General features: G+C 29.8%; 2 protein-coding genes across 15 annotated transcripts in view; one reads left to right on the top strand and one right to left on the bottom strand.

Annotated features, from left to right (window-relative positions):
- LOC118185894 (procathepsin L-like) overlaps positions 1 to 16,504 on the top strand; it is a 178,259-nt gene that overhangs the window by 113,840 nt on the left and 47,915 nt on the right. Inside the window, exons 8-9 of one of the 4 annotated variants that reach the window (XM_035355836.2) lie at positions 2,622 to 2,690; positions 9,957 to 14,465. In XM_035355836.2, the coding sequence (XP_035211727.1) occupies positions 2,622 to 2,690; positions 9,957 to 9,960 (73 nt within the window). In that variant the 3' untranslated portion in view covers positions 9,961 to 14,465. Of the gene's footprint in view, positions 1 to 2,621; positions 2,691 to 5,148; positions 6,649 to 9,956; positions 14,466 to 16,504 lie in introns of those variants that run through there. The other 3 variants (XM_035355835.2, XM_035355833.2, XM_035355834.2) reach the window with 3 other exon arrangements.
- Positions 1 to 16,504, bottom strand: part of LOC118185893 (terminal uridylyltransferase 4-like) — a 153,161-nt gene that overhangs the window by 53,192 nt on the left and 83,465 nt on the right. For all 11 annotated transcript variants that reach the window (XR_004757681.2, XM_085823875.1, XM_035355828.2 and 8 more), the window contains 2 exons: positions 14,264 to 14,392; positions 8,220 to 8,391 (listed from right to left, as the gene is read on the bottom strand). Coding sequence is in view for 10 of the 11 variants with exons in the window: in XM_085823875.1 (XP_085680001.1) it covers positions 8,220 to 8,391; positions 14,264 to 14,392 (301 nt within the window). In the remaining variant the exon portion in view is untranslated. The remainder of the gene's footprint in view (positions 1 to 8,219; positions 8,392 to 14,263; positions 14,393 to 16,504) is intronic.

A 16,504-nucleotide genomic window follows, 5' to 3' on the forward strand; every position in this document is an offset into this window, starting at 1 on the left:
TATATTACAACTATTTTATCATATAGAAGCAAACATTTCATATTTTATTTTTTATAATGATTATTGCTTGACAATGTGATATGTATTTCTTTCTTTGTCTTTAACCATAAAAAACATTTCCCATGGCTTATCCAAACAATTTAATAAACAGGATTCCTCTTGTCAGATAAACCTGCTCACTCACTAACATGAAAATTACTTGCAGTAAAAAAAGGGGGGCATATAGTAACAGTGCAACATGAACAATTTCAGTTAATGTAAGCGTTGTTGTTAAGCAGATAGTGACCAAGCACTGTCATTTTCTTCAGCTATAACTAATGTAGCTTTTCATTTAGTTCCAGTTAAAGAAGGTACAGCACTTTTTATTAAAACAAAATTTACATCAATTAATGTTGTTTTACTTGCTGTGTCATTCTGTGCGAAATACAATGTATAACTAAAACTGAACACGATCACATAAACTTGACAAGTCTTGTGTTATACTGGCAAGAATCTTAAGATATACTTTAAGACTTTTAAAGGTAAATTTCCATCTGTGAAATAATTACATTCCCTGCCCATGAAAGCCTTCAAGTGACCTTTATATACACTTCCAATTACAAAACTGTTTCAAACCATGCAAATATTCATGTTTTAGCATTTTTAAATTTAAGAAATCAATCTTACAAGAATTACAAAATCTTTGTCCACCTTTTTCTTTCTTTCTTTTTTTTTTTTTTAATCAAGAGGGAACACAAGTGATAGTATAAAATTGAATTACAAAATCTATTTTAAATGGCCCTTTGTTCCTTATCTATATTTAGGTAAAGTTTACTCAATATGAAAAATGCTATAATAAAAACTAACAGATATTTAAAGTTTAATATCACTCAAGAGTCACACAAACTGGAGAGTAAAATGTTTGCTACTATATGAAATTAAAAATATCAGTTTAGGAAACGGTTTTTGATGTTAATAGATCAAATGACAAGCATTATTATCAAATTCTCATGATAAATATTGATCAATATAAATTTTTCAGTAAGATCTTATCCACGAAATTCTTGCAGCATTTGTGTTCTAGCTGTAGAAGGTTTCACAATTAGTAATGTATATAGCAAACTCTTTAAACATTTTGCATAAATTAAAAATCTGATGAAAAAATCATATGACCTTCTTGTATGGCCTACCACAATGTACACATTTTTTGCTGCAATTTATTTAAACTTATTTCCTCGAATTACTCTAACTTAATAAACCGATCTCTGAAGGCAAGTTGAAAATGAGATCAAAAATTGCAAAATTTGAAATTAAATATCCTGGTCAATATTTGTCATGTGAAATTTTTTTTTCCATAACAAGCATAAAACTTTGTCAAATATAAGTATAGGAACTGCAAGACATGATTGAAAGTTAGATTTCATTATTTTTAGAAAATAAATTTGTTTTTTAATTTGACATTGCCAAAGCATGAATATTTTCGTCATTTAAAATACTTCTGTAACTGGAAGTATATGACTACAGTCAACAATTGCAAAAATAAAGGCCAGGTGAGGGCGTAAGGGAATTAAATGGGGTGGGTGCACAGTCTCTTTAATTACAATTATGCTTAGGCTATATCCGAAACTTATAATATGGAGGATACAGTTGGTTGGTTTAGATTGGAAGATTTGTACATATGTAAATAGTACAAAGTATTTAATTTTTAATATTCTTTTTCTGGCTTATATGCTTTTACTAACTCAGAGCCACTTTACTTTCTTAAGTTGCAATTACAGATAGTTTTTCGTGAAGATTTTTAACTTTTAGTCTATTTTTTTTTATTTTTTTATTTCATGAGCCAGATATTTTTAAAATAATTACCGTATATACCCGCATATAAGTCGACCCCCCCCCCACTTTGACATAAAAAATTCGTAGAAAATAAGAAACCCGCGTATAAGTCGACCCCCCACTTCCGAAATCGATCGAGAAACTTCAAAAATTTTTTTTAAAGTACTACATTTATTCAAAATCATCTGAGGAAAAAAAAGTAAATATACGATAAAAAATACCTTGGTAAATAAACAAAATCAAAATCCTTCTTCTAGAATTTGTTCCGGAAAAGATTTGCATACGTAAAATCTATCTGCATTTCTCCTTTTTAAAAGTTAAAAGAAATATTCAAAACTGTTCAGTTATTGCATGGGCTATTTTTTTAAATTTTGACGTGTATGCCTGTTAACAAAAGTATTTCATGAATGAACAATAACTATTATAAAGACTTATATGTACGTTTTATCAAAACTTACTCTAGTTAAAGTATGAAACTCTGTGATTAGTTCGTCACATAATTTAAGTCATGAAATTACTTTAAGTAAGTGACTTATTTGATAAGTCGTCCAATTTGAGTGCGGGAAGAAAACAACTGCATTATATAAAGAAATTTTTGAACTTCCGATTCTTTTAATTTTTTATGGCCCCACGTATAAGTCGACCCCCCCCCCCACTTTGAAGTCTTTTTTTTTTGTCCAAAATATCTTGACTTATACGTGGGTATATACAGTAACTCACTTATTCAATTTAATTGCCAGTTGCATTTTCTAGCCATACCATAATTACAATTTTCACCAACCTAATTTTATTTATTCTTATAAACCTAGCAACAACAAGGGAAACACCTGCCTTTGGGATAGAGAATATTTATTATTGTTACTAGAACAATATACAGAGTAAGTTTTTGGTTTTTTAAATTATTCTAGCCTAATTCATTTTACAAAATGACTATTCATTTAATTGAATATTTTTTATATATTATGTATACTCCTTTTATTTACATTTGCATTATAATGTTTTATTTTCACATTTTTACATGTTTTACTCGTCTCATTAATTTGATACTTATGTTTTGTTGTAAAACTATTTTGGCATTTAAATAAATTTTTCATTCCAAATAATTTAAATTAATTTACATTAAGTAGGGGAATTCTTGATATGCATATGAGTTTTCTGAACTTGGGGAATGAAATATTTACATTAAATTTAATTTCTACTTTCGATTGCACAGCAAGAACAAAACACAATGTCTGAGCGATTGGAAGGAGAGTGAAATAAACTAATTCCTCTGAAGAGTCAGTATTATTTCGGTTTCCTTTCAGTTGTTCATTTTTAAGTAATTTTCTTTATCAGGGTTCGTACGGTCCTTAAGAGTCCTTAACCCCTTCACACCGACTGTCACGTCTACATGCCAGCAACGAACACACTCACCTACCGGCCGACACGCAAGCGTGCCAGAGCATTTTCCCGTTTACTACCGACTGTCACGTATTTGTGCCAGTACCCTGAAACGTTTTAGAAACTATAATTTCTGCCACAAGATGGCACTGTATGTCCATATGGTTTCAGATACATGTACATTAGACTTTCTACTCGAAATGAGAGAAGCATGACTCACATACACGTGTTTTTGATTATATAAACAAACGGGGAACTAAATGTTTCCGAATGGCATGATTTATGGCGTCTCTTTAAATCGCACTTTATTCGCACGTGGTAGTTGTTTATTGTAAGTAGAAGTTTTATATGCGCTAAAGCGTTGAGTATTTTGGTTTAAAGTTCAGTTTTTAGAAAATAATTAGATCTTGTTAGACGTGAATTTTTTCTGTTTTTACCATTGCAATGTCGAAGCATCGAAAATGTTTAACAGAGCATGAAATAGCAGAAATGATGCAAAATATTTCAGATATTGTTTCTGAAATTCTGATATTCTGATATTGATTCTGAAAGATTAAGTGAAATACATTTTCCAAAACTTTGTTCAGAAGAGACTGATAAGAAAATGAGACGACGATGCTTCGTTTGTTCACATTCTCGGAAAAATCCTCCAAAACGGCAAATGAGTTATTACGAGTTCAAGGAATGTAACGTAGGACTGTGTGTATATCCCTGTTTTCAAATTTTTCATACGAAAAGAGAATTTTAAGTAATATATTTAGTTTTCAGATGTATAATGTTAAAAGTCATAAAATGGTGTGTAATTAAAATAAAATGTGTAAAATATGCATTTAAACAAGAAATAAGGTAATTAAAGTATATATATAAAAATATCTATAAAGCATAAGCCGTTTAACTACTCTATAGAGCATTATTAAACAATGTGTTGATACTTCGGAAATTTCATGGATTTAGGCTTAGTAGCAAAAAAGCCCCGGCCCTGGAGAGATGCTCGCGGAAGACACTGCAGGCCTCCGCGATAAGCGCGCGTTTTCGCTACCCGACTTGAAGGGGTTAAAAGTCCTTAAATTTTTAGGAATCCAATTTTGGTCCTTAAATGTCCTTAATTTTGGCCAAAATCGACAGAAGGTCCTTAATTTTAATCATCAGAAATGTCTGTCTGTTTTTACGACTGCCATTTTGAGTGTTAATTATCATTTTGGAGGAATATTCACTGACATATATGGTTATCTTTTGAATGGTTTATGGGTTATAATTTGCTTCCATTTCTAATATAAATGTTGGGGTATTGGAGTTTCTAAGCAAGAAGTGAAACATAAACATTTTGGAATTCATTTTTTCTAATGAAGAGCTTTTAAACAACTTTTCACTTTAATTAAATGATTCTGAATTTGACGTCTTATCAACATTTTGGCAATTTATAATTTGTTTGGCGATAATATTTGAATGCATTATTTCTGATACTAGAATCTTTTTCTTAACATGTTTATCTTCCCTTTATTTTCTCTACTTTTCACTAGACACAAGTATGAAAAAGATAAAAAATGCTTATAATCTTATCACATGGGCAGGCATTTTAGAAAGGAATTTTTTTATTCATAAAAAAATTAAAAACGTAGAATTTAAAAGATTCATCTAATATGTCTTAATGCATCATACACCGAGCTAGCACTAGGCATTTTTCCTCCTGATGCAATCTCTGTGAATCCTTTCCGCTGCCTAGTGCCTTTCAAATTCTGCTTCCAATGTCTGCTCTAAATTCTAAAAGTTTTACCATTTCTAGATTTTGTTGCTCGGTGTGTCACTAAATTCTAAAAATTCTGCCACACCAGCTGCATAACCAGGCCTTACTATATATATTTCATATTTCTTCTGAATGTTCATATTACTAAAGAAATAAAATTAGCCTCTTTTTCAATCCATTCTAAATGCATTTTTTTTTAAATTTTATTTTAGAATAACAGAAATCCTTAATTAAATCCAAAAATTCTAAAATGAAAAGGAAACCTGTTGAAGAAAGAAACTGAATACACGAAGAAAATTATTCTTCAAAGATATGTACAATTATTATGTAAATTACCCAGTTGTTTATGATTTCAAAAAGCCTTTACTATAATTTCCCGTTTCTACTATCTCTTCATATGATAGAGTTACTGAGCCAGCTTAAATTAAATTATATAATTTTTTTAGCACTAGTCCACATTTTTAGTTTGAATTTGACTGTTTTTGTTTAATATAACGTCACCATGAGCTGTAATTGATTTTTTTAGCATCAGAACATGCCTTTATATTCCAAGTTCTATTTAAATAAGAGGTTTATTTAAGGCTTTGTCTGATATTATTATATTTTAGAAAAAATCAATTATTTTCTTCACGTCTGTCGGGGGGGGGGTGGAACTATTTAACATTTACCAGATCAAGTAAATCCTCGTATTGTGGAGAGGTTGACAAGTTAGCAGAACTAGTGGTATGCATGCAGAAACTAGTCAGCACATTGGTTTGGGTATTGAGACAAATTTCTTATTGTTAGAAAAGATGCTTAAAGAGAAGGAAATCTAAAAAAATTAGCCAAAATGTCTGGGAAAGCTTCAAATTAAAATGACGCATAAGTATTTTGTTGAGTGTTGTTGTTACAAGACATAAATGTTCTGTAGCTTTTAATGTGTAATTATCCTAATATTGCTTAAGAATCAAATGTCATAATTTACATTATTTTAAACTGTGAAGTTTTATTAGATTTTGATTTTAATATGGCTTTTTAAATAAATATTGTTAAAAAAGAAATAAAATTTAATAATGATCATGTAAATCCATAATGACGAAGGTTATCTAACTACCTAATTTAATTATTTATAACAAACTGCTTACTCTTAAAAATTATCTCTGCATATTAAAGCGAGTTATTGCCTTTCATTAATCGTCACTGTGGTCACAAGATAAAACACAAAAAATTCAAGTAAAACTTACTCTTTGTATCTAGTGAGAATTAAAATAATACAAAATAACTTATCACCTCTGGTGCTCTGGTGAAACCTTTAAAGTATATTAACTGGGTGACAACCTCTGAAACTCTACACGAAGCTATGACACTAACTGCATCAAACAAAGCCCAATTAACTTTCAAAACTTGCGAACTGTGCCTACATCAGGCCTTTCAGGTTTGTTCTAATCAGCAGGTCTCTCTCTCTACAGTGGTGACAACATTCAGTCTTTTGTTATGAATCATTCTGATTATGATCTTAATTCTCATTTTAACCTATAACACTTGACATAAAATCTACTTGCTAACTTTTAGTAAAACATAAATGCCACTTATCTTCTTTCAAATATGTCCAACTATTATAAGTGTAAAATATTTAATGCTACTTGATAAATTGCATAAAGTTTATTTTTATTCACAAACTTATTAATAATAATGTTAATTAATTCATGCTTAATAAAAGTGCTTCGTACTTAGGGATCTATTTTATTTTTAGAATGGTATTACAGAATTCAGGCATAGATAATATTTTTAATTGAATTTATTCAGTTCCCATTTGCTCATAGGTCCTTAATTTTTTTCATTAATGGTCCTTAAAAGTACTTAATTTCCATGTGCAGCAATGTGTACGAACCCTGTTTATATGGCTTTAATTATCATTAACAATTTTTCTCACAATTTAATGCATATCCACTACTATTGGCCACTGGTCGTAAAGCAATTTTTCCTAGTCGATTTAGCTTTTACTATTTAATACTTGTAAACATTTTTCTTTAACATTTAGATTTAGTTTAATATTTTTTTAATATTACTAAAAATTAATGAATTTGTAAATTGGAATTTTTTTTAGACTTCAAATTGTAATTCTTTTATTAGCTTCCTTATTTTAATTTGACATATAAAAATTTTGATAGAAATAATCCCCTTTGATTATATATAACACATTTGGTACTGCCAATTGCAATAAAAAGGGAGACACAAAACTAGATGTTATGGAAGTTATATACAAAATTTCAATATTCTATGGCTAATCATTTTTTCGGTTTGCGAGATATGTATGTATGTACAGATGTCACGAAAACATCCACTTTATGATTCATTCTGGAAAAATGAATTATTTATATTAAATGAATATTTTATTGTCAGTATGTACAGACATTATGCAAAAAATAATCAAAAGTATTTCTGTTGAAATATGATGGTACCTGGAATTTTTTCATCATTACAATATTTTATTTACTTTGTACAATGATGTCAAAACGAGCATTTTAAATTTAGTAACTTTAGTATGATTATTAGGCTATGATTCTAAAAGTTATAAAAACTGCATGAGAATATCGGTACATATTTTTACCAACGAAAAGCTTCTAAATGACTTCAATGCAAATTCTTTCAACATACCACATGTAATAAAATTACAAATTAAAGAATGTTACACAGTAGTAAATTACAAAAGTATATGACTGAATAGCACTGCAGGGAAAAAAATTAATTTTGAACTATTCTAATTTATTTTTAACCCACTCACTCCTCCAGACATGTCAGTATTCACATAAAAAAATCCCAAATATTGAAATTAACAATTTCACTCAATTTTTGCCACAATCGAGTGACTTTCTGTGTATCTAAAATTTTCTTAAAGATATGGATCATATTAAAAATTAAATGCCATAATTTTTATATTGATTTTTCATATTTAAAAATGCCAAGACATGAATATTTGCATCACTTAAAACATTTAGAAAGATGTTCTATATGGTGCAAATGTTCATGCTTGCATTATATATTATGTTATAATATATATTAATAAATAAAACATACATAAAAATTAAGTTTATGTCAAACAGTCATGAAAATAAAAGCCACATAAAGACTTTTCTAGAATTAGTATAGTATACATAGAATGATAAATACATTTAACAAAATGTAAACACCAGCCTACAGAAATTCTACTGACAATCATTTACTAATATCTACGATACAAAAAAAGTTGGACAGCTTGTTAAACTCAAGAGATACATATCAAATATATATATGATTAAATTACCTTCAACAGCAATCAGTGGGGATTTCCAAGATTTTGAACTCTTTAAGACAGGGTGTTTATCAACAATTGACACAATATACGCTTCCCAGTTAAATGTTCTGTAATAGTTTAAGAATTCTAACCATAATTCACCAACTGGAGAAGTATTTGAGTTCTCCTGACTTCTGGGACCCTAGAAAAATTGACACTTTTTAATACATACACAAAACTGTTAACTGAGAAACTCAGGTTTTATTGCAATTATGATAGTATTCTTTAGAGCAGAAATTATGTTTTCATAAACGTGATTTTTCATAATCAGAAAAGCAGAAAATTAAACATGGGAAAGCATTACTTTGAAAATGGGAAGTGTTCTTTTAGTGGAATCAAATTCAAACTTTAAACTTTTTACAGTAATTACCTCAAATGCGATAATGACATAGTAAAAAGTGTAGAATCAACTGCAATAGACTCAAAATGACCATCAAATGATATGAAAATGTTTCCATAATGAAATTGCTCAAATCGCGAAATGACCATCGCCTTGTAGAGTTATTAGATTATTTTAAGAAAGAGATGTGAAAAAAATTAGCAATGCCCTCGCTGTGACTCAAACCTAGATCTCTCGAATATGCGACACGTGTGTTACTGTTACACCATGAAGGCATGCAGAAAGGACGGAGAAAATATCTCATAACCTGAGAACAAAATTTTCTACAAGTAGCTAGCATTCCTGAAGTCTTATGATCCACACATCAGAAAAGTGTAACTGAGCAATAAATGCAATTATAAATGTGAATTTAGAATTCAGTTATACATAAATCTGGCTTTAAAATGCAATTTGATATCCTCATACACTTATAAAAGAATGCCGATAATGAGAAAATACAATTTCCTTGCATATTCACATAACACTAAATCTCACACCACAGAAAAGCCCAGCAGCAGACAAGTGGTAAAGTCAATGAACACTGGTATTTCAATCTAGAGAGAGAATGGTTGTCCCCATGTAGAATCCCAATCCTGGAGAATGGTTTTCCCCATGTAGAATATATATACAACTCAGTTTCCCTTTAGAAAGTTCTCCATAAAGGCTTCTTTCCCCTTATGTAAATAGACTTTGACTGCTTTGCCATAATTAAAATAAATGAAACATACACCAGAAAACTTAAACTTCCCTCACGCCAAAAATCATTATGCAGTAGTAAAAGTCCTCTGTGTACTGTGCATGCTATCATAAACAAGAAATAACTTCAGTATGAGTGCTGTATGATGGAGAAACAAATTTTCTTACACTTAAGTAAGATCTCAAAATTAATCAAAAAATGAAATTCAGACATTTAAAATATATAAATTCATTACAAACTTATACACACTTTGTGTAAATGTAACTCTAAATCAGCAAAAGCCTCGCAAAGAAATTCCCTACTCGCATGAGCAACCATAAATCTGACCTCTAACTTACTTTTCAAACTATCAAAAACATAAAAAATTATCTATATTACATAAACTAATCAATAAAAAAATACTGGCATTTACAGAAAATAATATTAAAATAAACATGACTATGTAAAACTTCACTGCTTTGTGCTTTTATCATTTGATAAATGAAACCTAGCTAAGAACGAAATTTTACATTAACTTTTAAGTAATGATATTAACTAAATGATATACATTTAAGCCTACAATTATCAAAGGAAAGAAAAAGAATAATTTTTATGATGTGCAAATATTTTAGGAATCTTCTTTCTTTCACAGGTAATGCAATAACATTCAACAACAGCAATTTTGTGCACATTTCACTGCTTAAACTGGTTATACTACATTCTTATATATGTGATGAAAGAATTTAGGAAAGCAACACTAGCTAGGACAAAGAACAGAAAGCAAGTGCGTTGTGCTCAGGATAAAATCTTTAGACTGAATTAGTTTTGGTTCTCAATGCATTTTGTTTGGATAATTAATGCTGCTGTAAAATTATTATTAGCTGTTTTAGTGTTCTATTTACATCATCAGTGTTACATAAGAGTCATATGACATGGATTAGTTTGGAAATAAATGGTGCAGAAAGAGATTGCTGTTTTGAATAGAGAGGGGAAATTAAGCATTAAAAGTCTATTGCTAATTTAAATTATATTTTATCTCTTACATATTTTTGTCTTACATATATGTTTTTAAACAAGGCAGTGGAATTTTTCAACTCAATATATATTGCTAAGATAATATGAAAAGACTTGTTTTTTTTACAGCAAAATTATTATTATCCCAGAATATCAGAGATTTTTTTCATCTGCAATGTAACTTTATTTTTAAGTTGATTTACCTTCCCGTTGTAACAATTTATCAGCACATTTTGTTTATGTTTTGATCAGGTCCAAAATTCTGTTGATAGCCATTCATATTTTGGGCAAGTTTTGTGGGGGGGGGGAATTCTCACACATTAAAATAAATTATAACATATATATAGAAAAAAAATGAATTCTTTCTGAAAATTTCCATGAATTTCTGAAAATTTCTATGAACAAACCTACAATACTACTATGAAAGCAGGTAAAAAAAAAAAGACAAAACATTTATTTTTGGAGACCTCTAAAGCATTCACACAGCATCTTTACTGAAGTTTAATTTTCTAAAATAGCAAGCTGAAGGATTACAGGCACAAACTTTTCACATATACACAAATATGCATAGTGATTCAAGCAAAGTTTATTTTAGCAGCACAGAAAAGAGTGAAAAAAATGTGCAGATTATGATGGATGCCAGATTGAGGATAAAGAATTCTGTTTTATTTCTGTTGTTTGATAAAGCTTTTGGTTTGTAAATTTTATCATTATTACTGAATAAAAGACCTTTTATCATTGTATAATGGCATACATATGAGCGTTACATAGAATCACATAGCTGGGATTGACTTTGAAATGATGTGCTTCATATTTTATTACACTGAGGAACAGTCTTTGGCATAATTTCTGTTGAGTTCAATTTTTGAGCTGTTTTAAAGTTAAGTAGGCATGCTGATTTCAAAACTGTAGTCAGTTTTCTTTTACCACATCAAGTTTTTCCTCCACACTTTATGTGAATGTGACCATTATCCATGGCAACGAGCATAAATCATAGAAAATACTACTGCTCTTCTATTGTCAGACATAAATCTTTCGACAGGTGAATGATGTCATAGGAACAGGTACATACTTGTCTAAACTCATTCAGTTATGCCTTAGATACTGTAGTGAGATATTGAGTATTTCTCCGAGTTCTTATTTGTATACAAGTTTAGCAGTGGTTAGATTATATTTATTCCTGAACTGAAATTGTTCCCTAAGTCTGTCTCCTGTCTCTGCTAGTTCACATCGTAAACACTTTAATGGCCCAATTCATTCTGCTATATATGTAGCAGTTTTACCATTCCTAATCAAAGATAAACATCAGTACATTTATCAGGCAAGCCTATTTCAAAGTGAAAATTGGTGATATATGACCCCTTGCAAAGTGTGAAAGTAGTGTGCCGAGAGTTTACGGATGTGGATGAAGGAAACATGTTCTAAATTTCCATCTGTTATACCTATGATTTGGTGCACAAAGACACACAAAGTGACACTTGTGACAGCACAAAGATCACTCAAGTGATTATAATGTTTCTATAGTAAAAATTCGTATAACAAGAAAAACAAATGTAAAGTATGCTAGTTTACCATTAACTATATGCCCAGTGCCTCACTTAGCTGAAATCCCAATCCAGTTTTCAAAGAATTACTATCCTTGGAAATGCAGGAATATGATTCTGGTGAATATCGAACTGATCTCAATGATGAAGATTTCGAAACTGAAGATGATTCTGTTGCCACTTGAATGATTTGGAACTACCCAAAAAAACTTCAGAGCTATTAGCATCAAGACTCTCTGAGAAACATTTGCTTGAAAAAGGAGCTAAGGTATCCTAGTTTCATCAAGAGAAAGTGTGTTTGTGCAATATTTTTGAAGTGATGATAGATTTGTGTATTGCCATAATATACATGGCTTAATGGAGCAGTTGGGAATTTCAGCCTTTAATGGAACTCAATAGCAACTGCTCATTGATAACTCAAAAGCGGAGCTTGAAGTGTGTTCTCCTCCATAGTGGAAATGCATACAGTGCAGTTCCGATAAGCAATTTGGTTTTTTTGTGTGAAGAATATGAAGACATAAATAGAGTCACTGATTTGTTACAATATCACATGGCTAAGGGATCATATATGTTGACATTAAAATGGTTTGCTCCTTCCTTAGCCAGCAACGCGGATATACCAAACATCCCTGTTTCTTGCATATGTGGGACAGCAGGGCTTGTGAGAAGCATTCATTACAGTGGAATTAACCACCAAGATCTGACCTGAAATCTGATGATCCAAACATTCAACATTAGCCTCTTATGGACAGAAAAAAATTATATTTTCACCTTTGGATATGAAAGTGGATCTCATGAAGCAATTTGTTAAAGCTCTGCCAGTTGAAGGAGACTGTTTCAAGTACCTATTTTTGCATTATCTAGCCTGTCATTTGAAAAGATAAAGGCCGGTATGTTTGTTCATCTACAGATTCAGCAGCTCCTTAAAGATCCTTAAAGAACGACAAAATTTCAAAAGCATGCCTGGCTGGCATTCAAAACATTGTCAGACTTTCTAGGAAATACACGACTACAAAATTACAGCGAAATTGTCCAGCAGTTTTGGAGTGCTTCAAAATCCTGCAACATGAGCATGAAATTGCATTTTTTACATAGCCATCTTAATAACTTCCCGAAGAATCTTAATGTGATCAATGATGAGCAGCATGAGCGATTCCACCAAGATATGAAGGTCATATAGCACAGTTCCTATGTATATATGATGGTTGACTACTGGAGCATCAAGACAGAATGTCCACAGATTAAACACTCCAGAAAAAGTCATAAGTGAACATTTTTATCTTAATATGTATGTTTACCGTTTGGTAAAAAGCTTTCACTGTTTGTATGAATACAAATTAACTTGCACTAACTATATATAGCCTTTGTGTGAATAAAACTATTCTTTGGTAAAATTCCTTTTTACTTTTAAAATAAGCCTATTTTGTATAACTTTTGAGACAGAAAGAGGGTATGCTGTAGCTAAATACTCGACATGATAGACAAAAATTGAGGTTATTTTTGGGTTCAGAGATCAAGAGTTAGTCAAAAAATGTGAGAAATCAAAGAACAATATTGCTGTTACCCAGTGTTACATGACTGTTACTATTTTTAGGATGTAGTGGGGAAATAGGAAAATTAACCTTCTTAGAGTTACAGATTTGGACCTAAAACTTCAATGTTTACCAAAATGTCACGAATAAATAATATTTTCTTTACTATAGTTCTAAATGATCCTCTCACCTTGACATTTTCCTTACAATACACATCCAACCCAAAATCAAATAGATCATGAGCTGACAGAAGTTTTCATGTGTAAGGAATTGGAAAGCCATCCTTCTACATGAAATTTTATGTCCATAACACTGAGAGGTTTAAAAAGAAGTTTAAGGAGGCTATATAAATGATAATTTTATCACAAGTTACAATTGTATTGTACCTATAATTTATTTTATAACATGCATGTATGCTTTCTTTAGCTTTAGAACAGAGCTTGGGAAGTTTGATGTAAAAATGGAATTTTCTCTCTTCATGAAGGGTATTAAAATTAACACCAAAATATGCAATGCACAATAAACTTTAAAAAGACTTCTAAGCTGGCAAAATGCAATACAGAAACAAAACTCATTTAGTGTAGAAGCAACCTTGAAAGGTTTAACTGCAGAATAAAATTCCTTACTTTTGGAAAATTAAAAATCCTAAAAATTTTTTTAATTTTCCAGAAGTAAGTTTCTAGCATTCTGATACTGCACAACATCACTCCAGAAATGCAAATTTGTTCTACTAATATATATATTTTTTTACATTGTACTTTTTTAAATTTCTGTGAACTTCCATTGAGGTAGATGTATATTATCAAAAGCTTTCAGCTTTAGTTTTTCAAAATGGGCAAAAAATGCAAATTAATATAATAAATACTCACCCAGCTAGTTATAGAAATATCTATTATAGGTAAAAGTGGTTTCTCAAGCTGCTGCAAAAAGTACACCACCATCAAATTAAATGCAACTGGAGGAAGTCTCCCATCTTCAGGTTCATGTATTGAGCACACCTAAATTAACATGAAATCAAGATAAAAATAGCATTCATTATAATAGAAGAATAAAATTATGATTTAACCTTTTTATTGGCATCATTCATTTATTTTAAATGCATTTAAGACTATTACACAGCTAAAAATTTCTATCAACGAAATTAATAAAATATCTGAATTTTTTATTAAAAAATCAAAATATCACTTTATCATATGGGTAATATAAACTACAGCCTAATAAACTTAGCCTAAACTACTTGATTTTCTGATTATTTATCTTATTTGAATGACTATACTTAGAACAATCTCTAATAAAATTTTATTTTAGAACAAAGCAAATAAAATGGCTTTCATTCTTATGCAACCTAGCATGAACTTTGTACTCCTGCAAATAACAAATGAAATAAACTACCTCAAACTATTTATCAAATATAAAATAATGGCAGCCACACTTGAAGCTTTAAATGTTTAAATAATATATTGAATACCATCATAAAAATATTCACTTCTTACAATACAGAACAAATGCAATATACCATATATTTATAGACATAATTTTCATTCAAATAACCTGAAACAGTATTCCAAAATATATTTTAAAAAGCACTGTACCCATGAAAAGTATTATCTATAGTTAGCAGCTTCCTAATAATGCCATGTAAGTATCTAATGTTTATCAGAAATACCTGAAATTGACTGAATTGCAGTGCAGGCCAATAAGTTTTCTATATATGCAAATTTCAAAGCAGGAGAATACACATTAAGTTCTCTGAGATCTTTCTAAAAATTATCTGAATTTCAACAAGAAATTTACTTAAAATGTTATTGTAAATATGCATGAATATGTTTTTAATTTTGTTTTATAGTTATAAAATTGTTAATAATATATATATATATAATTGTTATATAATAATTAAATACATAATTGTTTAAGTTCCATAATTGTATAACTGTCATAGTTATATAATTGTTATAGTGCGTTTGTATAAGAAATGATAAACCCATTCACAATTTGTGAGCAGCTCAAGCAGTAAAGATGTTAAATTTAAGCTCTGCAAGCCTGGACATAAATTTAGTGAAATTCATTTTATTTTAGCTTCCTACAGCAAAATTAAACACAAATTGCTATTTTTATTTTTTGTTTACTTATTTATTTATTTATGCTAAGTTTATACAATAACAAAATAAAATACAAATACTGTATAATAAAAATAGGCAATTAAAAAAGATGTACATTCTGAAAAATAAAGCATTTAGTAGTAATCATCTCTAGTTTAGTAATTATATCTGGAGACTTTATAGGAACATTATACATATATATATTACTACTTTAAATGTAAAAAAAAAAAAAAAAGTATTATTATTCTCTTTGAAAATAAACTCTGTTCAACTTGAATGCATTAGGAACATGTAAAATATACCCATAACATTTTTTTTAAAATTTTTATGTGAATACCAGCAGAAATATTTCTAGCCACTCATAAAAAGCAGAATATTTAATATACAAGGTTATTACAAAAGATTCATAGGGTTTCTAAATAGTGCATATGGTAAAGTATGGGGAGTAAAAAAAATGAGTGCCACATGAAGTGGAATAAAAATTTTCCTACTATTTCTGATACCATACTGTTTAATATGTGCTTTTCTTGTTACATGATATGCATTTGAGTAATATTCCAAATTTTGTCCACTACATGCATTATAACATTTTTTTTACTGACGGTCACCAAAGCAACTATAATGCAGTCTTGGAGTTCCTCTACTACTGCAGCACTACAGGAACACAAACATTGTCTTTAAACATGCCCTAAAATTAAAAAAACGCTGGGTGTGAACTTAAAAGATCTTCCCCATACAACATCATAGCAACTTATCATTCAGCTAGTAATGCACCTCATGCAAATGTGATTAAGACCCACTTTGCTGGAATTTTCTGAACATTCTTTTATTTGAGAAAATTATCCCAAATACAACACATTAAGCTACAACATACACTTCATAGCATTCTTGATGACAAAAAAAAAAAAAAAAAAAAAAAAAGATACACCTATGTTTAAGAAATTGCACAGAAGATGCTAAGATTGGTAAATCCTATTTCTAGTTAGTAAACACATGGCAAATTTCCATGTC

Source organism: Stegodyphus dumicola, chromosome 9, assembly GCF_044657685.1.
Source record: "Stegodyphus dumicola isolate Sdum_Otavi_A_Nest chromosome 9, ASM4465768v1".
NCBI classification, from domain to species: Eukaryota; Metazoa; Arthropoda; class Arachnida; order Araneae; family Eresidae; genus Stegodyphus; species Stegodyphus dumicola.